Consider the following 13,546-nt stretch of genomic DNA (forward strand, 5'->3'; position numbering starts at 1 on the left):
CTTGATTACAACGTCTTCTCTCTTTTCTGCAGGTATGCCATGGAGGCTCACTTGGTGCATTACAACCGTTCATACGGCAGCGTCGCCGAGGCCTTCAAGCACCCGGATGGTCTCGCCGTCATCGGAATATTCCTGCAGGTAAATTAATAAGCCGACAAATGTGTGGAAACTGACGTGGAAGATATAAAGGGGATTGCCTGCATAGAAAATTGTGTCGTTTGGGTGTATACTTCGAGACACCATAATTCATCCGTCCTCTGTTTTGATATTTTACTGCAATTAATCGGAGATCCGTAAATTCGAATCCGTTGCGGAGAAAAGCATTACGCTCGAAAACGTTTACCATGCAATTGGTCCTCTTTTTTCCATGAAGCAATGCAGAATTGTATTCATAACATATATATACCGAAAATAAATTACTTTGAGCTATGTCGACAGCGCGGAGCAAGCATCATTACAATATCTCATAAATCCCTCTGTCAGTAATTATAATTTATTAATTAATGAGGTAAAGCCGATGGTATAAATTCAACAATAATGGACCATTAACATCTATTAAGTAATATCTTCATTTTTTACGTGAATATATGTCGGAAAATTGAGTGAGAACGTTAGTTGTAAGTCTATTATTCTTCTACTTCAACACAGAAATGAGCAATGTATCGTAATGGGTACTCTTACCTTAGAACGAACTGAAAATTTTAAGTGCGCAATTGATTGTCTATAGTGACGCTTTTCGCTATGGTAGTGTCTCCAGAGGTGTATCTAAGAATGAGTTGTAGATAATGTAGTATATACTCAAGAGTAGTGGCGTAACTATGGGGGGATGAGGGGATAGATTCCCCCCCAAAGCCTCAGAGAAATAAAAAAAATATTTAACTATTGTCTAATTTTAAAATGTAATAACTCCATCAGCTAAAACTTAAATTTTAAGTGCCAAAATGATGTAATATGTATTTCCTGGCATGTCGATTTTCAAAAAATTTCCCGGAACTGCCGTTGCCCGGGGGGGGGGGGGAGGGGGAATCCCCACTCCAGGCCCCTTCATCCCTCCCCAATGCATATTCCTAGTTACCCTACTGCCCAAGAGGAACCCGCAATGCATAATTATGCGTATTTTTGTGGGTTGATATTGTTGATACTACTGCCTTTATTTTTAACACTCCCTAAAAATGACACTTACGTTTCAATTATTAATATTTGAATGAATATGCAAATTTTCTGTCCTCATAATAGCCTATAAAAGCGAATATAACAGCGTCAAGACATATTGAATATAGCGACGAGAAAAATCCACTTTTGCCGGTAGTGACCGTTTCCGGGGATGAAAGAAACCATACTTGGTGGCTTATTTGGCATGCTTGTGGTTAGGTTCTTAGGTACTATAGTTGTATTTTCACGCGGAAAATTTAAAGACTTTAATCGCTGTGTATTCAATTTAAACGATTTGGAAGTCAACCCAATAATTATTATACTTATCCTTATAGGTATCATTATTTAAGTTACAATGGAGAAACGTGCGCGGTATTGGGTCCCTCGTTGATTTTTTGTATTATTTCCTGCCAAATGTTGCGAATTCCCTAACTTGGGAAATGGCATATTTTTAGATTGAATATGGCGTAATTGAGCCACTGATCTTGAGGCAATATCTCCTTGAACCTTGCTTCACCATCTTGAGAAGCCATCGCTTTAGAGAGATGCTTACCCTTTCGAAATTTCTTTCAATGGTCACTTTGTCAACCGCTCCCAGTACTTATTTTTGCTATGTTTCCCTTGGCCAGCCTGTTGCAGCATTTTCCGTCCTCCCGTCTGTTAGTGAGGTCATTAGCCCCATTTGACTCCTCATATTTCCCTACCCTCACATTCCAAGCCTTAGCATTTCCTCTTATATTTATTGAGAATTTCTCAATAAGATAACATTATCTTCCGAATTATTCATCTGAATTCTCTTCTAAACATGGTAAATACAGAGGAATGATTTTTAATTTTTCAAAATGATGTAAAAGACAAAAGAAACTCCTTAAAAGACGATAAGAGTGTGATGGTGGTAATTTTCATTTGATGGAGGAGTTTTTTTCCATGAAAGTTGGTTACCTTTACCGGCTCTGTTTTTTTTCTTAAGGTGCCTTGAAGCTACGTTTATTATCCTTAATTAAACAAGCTCGTGGCCATGCCCTCGCGCATGATTCATTAAACTAATATAGGCTACGGTACTTAATTTATTTCTTTTATTTCCCAGTGCCGGGGAGGGGGTTGTGTTCACTTCCATTCCCCTCCCTTTTAGACTTCTGACTGTGGATGTGAATATAATAGATTCATGCTTGGTATCATTTGTGGAAACTGATTTATATCCACCTACTATCCTTGCAGAAAGTCGAGCATCCCGAATTTGAACTGTTGTATCTCGGTATTTACCCAATCGGGTGTAATGAAATAAAATGTAAATTAGTTAAACTTCATTTTTGCACTTCTTTTATGTCATCAGAAATTCATCCTTACAGTGACAATTTTTTATCCGGCTTTTTATGAACAAGGCACAGTTTTTGACGCTCGGAAAACGGTAGCTCCTCATTGCTCGCCTTTTTCTCCAGAACTTCTCCGCGGCGGATACAGAAAAAACTCAAGGGGGACGCAAAATATACCTTGAGCGACCTTTACTTTTATTGTAATAAAAATAATCAAGTGAAATGCAAAGTTTAAGAAAGTTTTTTTTAACTGATCATACACGTATACAAGACAATGCCATGCTATGATATTAAAATAACACGTGGTTCTGCAATGTCCGGCAATGAGCGAGGCCACGTAAGAGGGAGACGCCTCTCGCTCCCCCATATGTATCCGCAACTGGAACTTCTAGATGTGACATGAGGTTTCATGCAATGAAGGAACGGACTAAATATATGCCCCAGAGGAGAACTTTATAATTAGCGATAAAAATTGTTACTAAACAAAGCTCCGTCATTTTCGTCATTTCAAGACTAGCAGAAAACTTAAGAGAACTATCGGGACCGCATAAATGTTTGAAATCGTTTCAGGCTTGACGCGGTGGAAATTCGATATATTCATGATAAAATATTAACAACAAATGGTCATTTCCACTCTTTAATATATAATTCCAGTAACGACAATGGTTTCGACACCCTATGCCATTTTCAAGGAACAATGCTATGTCAACACCATGCGAGTTAGTGTCGAGTTGCCATTTGTTGTTAATATTTTATCATGGACGCATAAATGTTTGTTTAAGTGCAACCGACTTGGTGGTTACCGAGGTACAATACTTAAACCCGGATACATCGGGTGGTCCCTTGGAACCAATACGCTGGGCGAGACCGTTCCCTTTCCTCACCTCATGAGTTTTCATTCATGTATCACCTTGTTCCTCAGGTGGGCGAGAGCGAGAACGAAGGTCTCTCGATGTTGTCCTCGAGGGTGAAGGACGTGTGTGACGAGAAGGGAAAGTGCGCCCTCGTGAATCCGTGCGACGCCGCGCCCCTCTTCTGGGTCAAGGGCGTCGTCGAGGCGCACTTCGCCAAGAGCGCCACCGGCCGCGGCGGATACTACACCTACCTTGGATCTCTGACCACGCCCAAATACGACGAGAACGTCACTTGGATCGTATTCCCGGAGCCCTCTCCTATCTCCAAGAGACAGGTGGGTTTGAGAAAACACGTGGTCGCCCAACAGACGATGATATACAGCGTGGGTAAATAATATTAACTGTGACTAACTGATGTCAGTAGGAATCAAAATTACCAATGATGTTTCGGTCGAAAACGTACCTTTTTTAAACTATTGAAACTTTGAGCGAAGCGCTCCAATTCGCCGCGAGTTTGACCTGCTACCGGATGTCTTGGATACATCGCCATCTCCGACAGGCAAAGAATTCGAAGGCATGAGTTGTCCAGAGCATTCGGCTACAGGACAAACTCGCGGCCAATTGGAGTGCTTGGCTCAAAGATTCTTTAATTTAAAAATAGAGCTTTTTCGACTAAAACATAATTGCTAAATTTGGTTCCTGAAAGTTAAAATTTCATGACACAATTTTTCTCCACTCTGTATAAAAAGAAAAGTGCGCATATTAGACCAAGGTGTCCCACATTACGCAATCCTCCCTCGACCCCTTGAAGAAGCTCAGTGTGGTATTGCTTACAGTGTTCACGATTTGGTTTGCTAAGTGTTTGTTTTTATTTTAATTTACATCATTTTGCGATTTAAACACAATTTCCTTTTCGCTTTCTTAAATTAAGTTATTAATAAATCAGCTTTGAAATTTGATATAAATTCATAAGTGGTTTGATAATTGTTTGTTTTTAGTTCAATTGACTTCATTTTGTGATTTGAAAACGAATTACTTTTCGCTCTTTTCAATTATGATATTTATAAATCAGCTTTGAAAATTGAAATTAATTCGTGAACTTGAATGTCGCTGATCGCACCAGTGATGTTTGAGGCCCATAGGTAATTCGTAAAGGACATTTAAATCATCCGTAAATAACCCTCATCACGTGGTACACGTTGGCCTCAAACACCTACTACTGTGCAGCCACTATGAGCGCTCTAGTATATTCCCCTCCCCTCGCCCCTCCCGTTTGTATACAAACAAAATCGGATCACGGTCCCGATTGTCCGAGGCCGTCTCTCGTACGAGGAAAAGAAGTTCAGCGAATCGGCACTAGTGAGAGGAAAGCTCGATTCCATTCTCCGAATAATCGCGGCATGAGGAAATGTGTGTAGCTGCCATACAGTTGATCGAATGGAGATTTCGTGGAAAAAGTTACGCGATTTTTTTTTTCTGGGAAATTAACTGCCCATGTCTGTTTTTTGTTTGCTTGCCATTAAGCGATTTCTCGCAGAAATAATTTTAAAGCGTTTCCCGTGAAGTTATTCCCAATTCATTTCGTATACGTACATAGTGTTTACGACCAGAGAATCGTTTTCCTTAACGGTTGTAACCATGTCAAATTTATAATAACTTCGTAAAGTAACGCAAGTACATATCCATCTAGTTGTTTAAATGTCCTTCAGCTCAGGCCTTCGGTCTATGCTGTATTAAGAAAACGGTGATGCAGTTCTAAATCTGAAGCAACTGGTGAAAATGATAACTCATGGATAAAATTGCAGTTGGCGATTTCTCTTATTCAGCAAAGAAAGTTTTTTAACTCTTTTATGGTAATTTTAAGAATTGAGTATGATCACATAACAATTAAATAAAGACTATTCTTGATTTATCTATAGAATTTACTTTTCCTGGCAATATCACCGAGAGGAATGTCAGAATTTCGCTGCGAATTCACACCAGAAGAGTGAAGAAAGTGTGATATTAGTGTTAGGATGTTGTGGCTGACATTGGAATAAAGCAAACAGAAGAGCGCGCGCTTACAAACGCGCTTGATGGAACAGCATCGCAGTTGAAAGGTCTTGCGCCAAGAACGTAAGTGTTCTCTGGCGGTTAGAGCGAGCAAGCCAGTGGAATGGATCACTTTTTATTTCGATCCGTGTTCATGATGACGTGCAGAAATGACGCTGTCTAATAATAATTATGAGATGCATGGGCAAAAAATGATCGCTAATAATCCTAAATACTCTAGCATGTGTGCGCTCACGACTGTCGCGAACATGCGACTGACTGTAACTCGATTTGCTCTACTTTACTCGGCCTAATAATCGCCACTTCCCTCGTCAAATGATGCAGCCAAAGGAATTCTCAAGAGTACTTCACAGAGGATGCACCAGTTCGTCCCATATAAGTTTGATTTAAGCTGCCAATTCGCTCGCTTTTTGATTGGTTTAAAAAATATTCAAAGTGCCTGCCTAAATTTTCATGGACTGAAAATGATTTAAATGCACTGACTGAAGCAAAGTTTATAGATGCGTTGTGAGAGCATACTGAGAGAACACACTGGTGTACGATTCTTCCGCATTCATGACCTCCGCCATTGTTCAAGTCTATTAGATTTTTGGTGTATTGTGGAGATACATTACCGCGATTGAACTTTACGTGATTCCTCAGCTGAAAACTTTCTTCTAAATCCACTCCCCAATATTTTTAGATGCAGGAACCACGAATCAGCGCCAACCATAATTATTATTACGCCAGTGGTGTATTTAGACCCTCATTTCGGCGGGGGGGGGGGGGGGGAGGCCGAGTCCTCTCGCACCCCTCCCTTACATTCACCCCATGATATTTTATTTTCAAATGTGTACGAATAATATTATATTAAAACGAAGGAGTATCGCTGTATTTCGGGGCAAAGCCTTCATGCATGATTCATTGAACTAATTCAGACTATGGCACTCAGTGGCGTAGCCAGGAATTTCGTTCGGGGGGGAGGGGGGGTCCAAAACGAAGGGGGAAAATTTTTGAAAAACCGGGCACTAAGTAATGGGTTTTAAACTAATTTTAACATCATCGAAAAAACTTAATTTGTTAAAGAAAAATTTTGTAAATTCCTGATTTTTAAGTATTTTGTTTTCTTTTATGAAGGACAATAATTGTGCTCTTATATTTCGGAGGCTTCTGGCTAAGCCACTGACGGCACTTAACTTTTCCGTTTCCCTCATTCAGGCGGGGGTTTCCGTTGGCGTCCTCCCGCTCAGGGGTCACCATTGTATTATGCAACCATTAATGCTTTTTGGAACTCCACTTACTCCTTTAAACCTCGTTTGACGAAGTGAACGAATTCATATTAGTTCAAGTGGTGCTTCGGTGAGTCGGAACGTACACATATTTTTCTGTCCGTAGCGGGAGTGGGTGCAATAACCCATCGCCCGTCTCGGAGAAGAACGTCTGGAAAGGAAAGACAACTTTGCCGTCATTCCTTGAATGAAGAGATCCTTATGGGCATGCGCCGACCTTCGGATACAAATGGGAAAGAAAATCTTCTTCCGCATGTCCTTCAGCATGAGAGTGACTCGGAGATATTTAATTTTACATCGTGAATCATGTCACGTGAAATCGTTAAAACGGTAAATGCTGCACGTATTGCTTCGGTGTTGGGCTTAATTCTTATTTAACAGTTCTGTCGTGCATACTTTTCTAGTAGTTAGAAATGGATATAATTAATTTCTCTTTACCTGTCCTCCATACCTCGAATTACTTTTTATACCAACTTCTTCGAATGTCTACATCTGATGGAAATTCCTTCAGCTTTAGTATTTTTCGTCAGCTGATTAATTCTAATTGTAAGCCGTGAATACTTTTTTTCGATACATAAATCCACACGGTGTTGGGTTATTTAAAGTATATTTCATTTGTTCAATGACCTAATTTAAGACGTCAAAACGTCTTAATTTAACGTCTCAATTGGTAAAAAAAGGGCGAGGGGGGATCAGGTGATGTGGAACATCTTGGTTAAATATACGCAAGACGTCATTATTGATAGGAATGGTAGTTCTCTTCAGCTATGTGATCTCATGGCGAATGAGAATAAAATTTGCATTATGGAGAGGAGGGAGAAATTCAAGGGGTCGTTATTACGATGCCAACCGTTCATTCCCTGTGAGATTAAAATATAGCACCTACCACACTCTGTAAAAGAAAGGCGAGTGGACCACGGTTTAATGCCCTTGCCCTATCCACGGACATTGTACAGATGAAGTGCTCCTCCCATGGCAACGTAGTACGAGGCGGTATTCCGCTGAAGGGGAGTTTTCTCTCTGTGCCGAGATTCAAACTCAGGGTCATTTAGATAAGATCCCATCAATTCATCTAATAACCATATCAATAAGTTTTCATAAAAATCACGATTTGTTTCATCTTGGTGAAGGCTTCTGCTGCATGGTATAAAGATTTCCTCTGCGTGAGTTTACATTCTTTTGTGACAATTACCCTGCCATTGTGTCAAGCTCATTCCATTGTGAGGTTTGAGGGGATAAAATCCCTGCAGAACCTCCCCCGGAATCCTAAAAATAAACAAAAGGTATTCGTATCACAAAATTTACTACATATTTGAAGTACTTACAGTTTTAATTTGGCCTCTCTTATGTATCCAAATTAGTAGTTTGTTAGCTTCGTTTCGCGTTTTTGTTGCGTATTCATTTACGTGATTTTTTTGTATTGTTACCCTACGTGGTGCTGTTCAATATGATACATCCTCTCTTTCTGCTCCCTATCTCCCCTACAAGCCAAGGACAAGTTACACCACTAGCCCCTTCAGTTCACTGAGGCGGTTTTTTTTAAGATGTGTTTGTTACAGGCATCTAATATCCAAGAAAACAATCTCTCCACGGTGAATTGCGAAAATTCCACGGAGGAAAAATCGTTTGATAGACCGAAATTCAAACCCGGATCTCCCGAATCCGCTCCGCTGTCCCAGCGATAGTACACCTAGTGCATCGTAGAATTTCAACTTGGTTACCAGTGCTTCACATATCAGTTTGCCCAAGAATCATGTAATTTTCAATAAACCATTCCCATCAATAATGTTCCTCCAAAATTGCACCGCAATCAAGTAAATGTCGCCTATCACAAAACAGCGAACTGCCCGAAGATATCGGACGCATTTGATTTCAGCCAATGAGCGCCTTTCGTCCATATATTCGGACTGGAAAACAAGTCGCGGGTCCAGTGATGGAGCATTCACATTACCATATAGCATTCAATATACATACACCTTAGTGGAGTTGAAGATGTGCATGCTTCCCTGCTGGCTCGTTCGCCGTTACTCCTAGAGTTCTACTAGGGGTGAGCGCGCTTGTGCGTCTCAATACGGCATTGACTTTTCCCTCAGCCCTTGCCTTCCCTTCCCCTGCTATTAATCTCTTGCCGGAGGCCGAGGAGGAATTTCCATTCGGTGGCGGCCGCCTCCGTATGCACACTCTCCACACCATTTCTCGTTTCTCGGAAGCGCAGCCTTTTCTCCGCGCTCTCACGTGAGCTAATGCATGTTCGTGTGAAGGTTCCATCGCTGGTCCAGCGACCTGGTTTCCAGTCCGAGTATCTGGACGAGTGGCACCCATTGGCTGAATTCAAATGCGTCCGTTCTCCTCAAAGCATTTCCTCGTTTTGTGAGAGCGGACTTTTACCTTGATTGCGGTGCAGTTTTGGAGATGATGTGTAAGGGGGGAAGTGGGAGGATCTGTTGACGTACGTGGGGCTAATCACGAAGTGTAATGAACATGAATATCACAAAAGGGGATTCTCCACTCACCACTAAGAAGTGTAGTCACCTTCCGCGCATTCAAATGGATTTCCGAAAGTCGCCACTCGCGTCGCCGACGAGCAGAGCGATCTGAATTCCTTTTTTTTAATTGAAGTTAATCATTGGTAAAAATATTATTTTACATTATATATACAAGATATATGACGCATCAATGCTGATACCCAAACATTTAGCATATAAAAATGCATTATAGTTATTAACTCCTGTCAGTAGGTAGGTATTCATTAACCAAATAGCAATAAAATGTAAATTTTACAATATAAGAGGGTAAAGTGTGCAATTTGATTTTACAGAAATGTTATAAATGTTTACAATATAAGTCCTCCTGAGCCACTGGTTCGTCAGAAGGTGCTTGCATAGGCAAAAATATTTAGAAATATTTTCGGGCTATAAATGGGACTTTTATCCGAAAATTATATTTGTGACAATGTGGCCAATCATTTAATAATTTTACAAAGCCATTCATCGCGAGTGCAAATACTCTACTGCAAATGTTGAGAAAAAAATTAATCGCTCTGCATTCATCTCCGCGGACACTCGAAAACCGATTAAAATGCGACCTAAATGGCAGCATGAATCAAGCTTCCATGGATGCAACATCATTTTAGTTCTAGGTTTTTCTGATAAAAAATTCTATATAAATCTACATACTGTATAAGAACTCTTTTCTCACTATAGCCAATGATGGAAGTAGAACTCGTCGACTCTCTACAACATTCTTGGTGTTATTGAATTATATAGAGAGATTATATTATTTATTCCTATTCTGTATAGCCCCCTTGATTATGAGGCTGAAATCATTCACTATGTCTTGCTGTTTGGACATGTTTTTTAATGCGGTTGTTCTCTCAGATCCGAAATCGCAATTCGCTAAAATAATTCGGCAAATGAAACGAAGGAAAAGATTAGTTGTGACGAAATAGCAATCTCCCTTATTCAGTTATTCTCTCGTAAGTTTAAAAATAAGAAGTGGCGAAAGTTGTCACCCGTAAGTCCTTAGTTGGTGACGTCTGTAGAGTTCTGGTTCTTTTACTCGTTAAGGGAGAACCTTATAGCGAGAGAACATCTCTCACGTGAATGTAAACAGCAGCGAACCCCGCGAGGCCCCTGAATAAGGCCGAGGAATAGATGAAAAGCGTTTGCCGGCTCGTTTCGTGGCATCAACATCTAGCGAAAGGGTTGAGGCAGTCCATTTTTCGACGAGAATATCTCGAGAACTAGGCCAAGGGTCGAAAAACGAAGTAGCACGTGTCTGCTAGTTTTTTTACTCTATTTCAATCGACAATAAAATAAAATCGGTGAACCAGCGCATTGTACCCGAGGATAATGAACAATTGCGGTCGAGGTCAGTGGCGGATCCAGAGGAGGGTTAGGGGGGCTATAGTCCCCTCCCTTGGGTATCCAATTTACACTAGATAGAATGATAATTTTGTTCGAGCCCCTGCTACTGCTGGGAGGTTACACCCCAGACCCTTCGCCTAGCGTCCCCCTTGTCCCTATCCTGGATCCGCCACTGGTCGAGGCAGTAAATTTTATTGTGTCGAGAAAAATATGAAGCGATGGTTGTTGCTCTTGTTGTTAAAATAATATTTTATAAATCTTCATACTATAAAAGACCTCTATTCTCGCTTTAGCCAATGACGGAAATCGTCGGCTCTTTTCTGCATTGTTGGCATTACCGAAATTCATAGAGTGATTATATTAATTATCCAATGCATGAAATTTATTTATTTCGAGTATGGTTTATTTTAATGCAATCCCTCACAGATATTAATCTGTTTATTTCTATCGTTTCAGATTGAGGAATTCAGACAGCTGATGTCTCCCGCCGGGCGAGTTAAGGAGAACTTCCGTCCTTGCCAGCCCATCGCCGATCGAAATATTTTTATTGCCGATTAGCAGCTGAAGATGCCCGCGTTGTGGCAATTTTTGTACATTTTTATTTATTACTCTCTATGTATATTCGCACATATATGAAAAATTGAATCGATATTCTATCAAGACCCTCTGATTTTTATTTCAACCTATATGTTCAGCCTCCTTGATTTGCACTAAACCCGAATTTTTTTAAATAATTGTTAAAAAGTGTAAATAACCTTATGGTCTGGTGTGAGAAATTTTTTTTGTCGATTTTGGTGAATTAAAGGCGGATTGAGCCTTTAATTCACCCCAATTGAAAGCGACTCGGCTACATGTGTCATTGGAAAATTCCAAACAAAAAATTACTCAAAAAAATGGAGACCTTCTAAACAAAAAATGCGACCTTAAGCGTGGACCGCTAAAATTTCTTCCATAATGTACAAATTGTTACACGTCTACAGAAACGTACAAGTCCTGACGAGTCTCATCGTTGCAAAGAGAGAATTCAAAATTTGGATGATGGTATGTATACATAGTGACCGAAATGTATTAGGGTTATGGATATGTCACCATATGTCAACGAAGAGCACGGTGAGTTGGACACACGATGAGACGCTGCAATCACTTTGCAAACAAAATGGAGGGAAAATCGAAGATGAAATGTTCACGGAAGAGCAGGCTAAAGGAGCAGTCGGATTTTTTTAATGGGGCTCACCAACTGCTTGATCTTCGGGATGAAGTGTAACCAAAATGTTCTCTTGATCAATGTATTTTGAATTCTATGGTAGGTGCTATTATTTATTGCCCATACGTGCCCAAAAATTAGCCATTTCAGATTTCTAGACAAAAATAGTGTCTTCTCAGTTAAAGTAAATTTCGCTTATGAAGAAATCTGGGGGATTAGGGGCATGGCCCTATTGCACCTCTCCCCGTGGATTCACCAATGATTAGGGCAATGAAGAGTGTGTGGGTAAAATAGAAAATACGGAAGTAAGAAATGGTATGTGATCAGGGGCGGTCAGGCCAGGCCGACTGGTCGGCGATCGCCGAGGGCTCCGAGCTTTGGGGGGGGGGGAGGAGCACAACGCTATAGCGTCTATCGTGAAGCGTATGCGAAAGGCGTGATAAAAAAGACTCAGATAATTTGAAACAAAGCTTTTTTGCAATCATAAAGTTCTACTATGCCATTACCTGCTTTGTTTACAACATACTCTATGCAAAAAGATTATGTGGAAAAATAAAATAAATGTGTCAAAAGATAAAAGAGTTCCTGAGCCTTTTTTAAAGAGTCATACGATAAGATTATTTTACCGTTTTATTAGATTTCAGTCCAGTTTCAAGAAAAATTCACTAAATGGAATAATAAAACCATAATACATTTTTAAATTTAAAAAGGTGTGAAATTCTTACTTTTCATAGAATTTTTCTGACGAAATTGCTATTTTATATTAACTTCTATCTAGTTTTAAGGGCCAGGATAGCGTCCGGGCACGCAATTTCCTAAGTTTTTCTGGGGGATGACCCCTGAATCCTCCGCGAGGGGAGGCCCATCATGAACCCCAGTCGAGGGCCCCCAATCACCCGAGACCACTCCTGTATGTGATATTTCATTCCCTATTTCCCTGCTTTCATTCGCACTTGAACTTGAACTGACCTTATACCCCAGGAGAAAATGTTGGCTTTTGAGTAATTTTTGTTGACGTTTGAAGCCCGCTTTTTGGTGTGGTGTGTGTAGGGGTCAAATTTTACTCATTATCACAAGAAAAATTGCCGTTTTCCTCGTTTTTTTATTTCGCTTCATCCCTAAAATAAAAAATCCTTCATCTTCATTTGCTCTACGAGTGTGTTTAGGTGAGGGCTGCGGCGAAGCTACAGTGGGATTGGCATGGGCCCTTTGAGCGGGCTCTGAAGTGGGAGTGGTGGGCACCTCCCACGTGTCGAAAATATGAAAATAATAAGTACCAAAGTTCATTATCTATCTGTTGAGACTGATTTATATTAGTACATATCACACTCAATGTGATATATACTGGCGAAATGGGGATGCCGGATGACGGGGTTAGGTTTGAAGGTGACCCACTTCGTTTCCTGCCCCGGAATCCCTGAGAGCCTTGCAATGTCGCTGAAAGGATAACGGAGCAGGTGCTTTCCCCACCTAATGTCTGATTTTATAGATACATTCGGTAGCAAATCTACTGCGGAATCAAAGTCTTATGGCCATGCGGGGTCACACTGGCTGGGTCTACTCGTCAATGTACTTATTTACACCACATCTTCAGATGATAGATTATGGGAAGAATTGTGAGAATGGGAGTCTCGTCGCCTTGACCACGACGGATTCGTGTACGGGCGGTTAGCTTAGGTTCGGAAAGGGAATATCTCAGGCCACGATTGTGGCGCGGCGTGAGCTATCTCTAGTGAAACCTGGAAGTTACTGTTCGAGGGACGTATGCTCTCGATTATAATATACGATAATTTTTATTCAGGTTAGCAAGTCAATATAATGGGGCCTCGCAATATTC

At 40.6% G+C, this 13,546-nt stretch overlaps 1 protein-coding gene across 2 annotated transcripts in view; it reads left to right on the forward strand.

Moving 5' to 3' along the window:
• The window catches only part of LOC124168562 (carbonic anhydrase 2-like), a 40,618-nt gene extending 29,451 nt beyond the window's left edge, over positions 1 to 11,167 (forward strand). For both annotated transcript variants that reach the window (XM_046546890.1, XM_046546891.1), the window contains exons 5-7: positions 33 to 138; positions 3,388 to 3,654; positions 10,962 to 11,167. In XM_046546890.1, coding sequence (XP_046402846.1) covers positions 33 to 138; positions 3,388 to 3,654; positions 10,962 to 11,063 — 475 coding nt within the window. In that variant the 3' untranslated portion in view covers positions 11,064 to 11,167. The remainder of the gene's footprint in view (positions 1 to 32; positions 139 to 3,387; positions 3,655 to 10,961) is intronic.
• The last annotated feature ends 2,379 nt before the right edge of the window (positions 11,168 to 13,546 follow it).

Source organism: Ischnura elegans, chromosome 1 (assembly GCF_921293095.1).
Source record: "Ischnura elegans chromosome 1, ioIscEleg1.1, whole genome shotgun sequence".
Taxonomy (NCBI): Eukaryota; Metazoa; Arthropoda; class Insecta; order Odonata; family Coenagrionidae; genus Ischnura; species Ischnura elegans.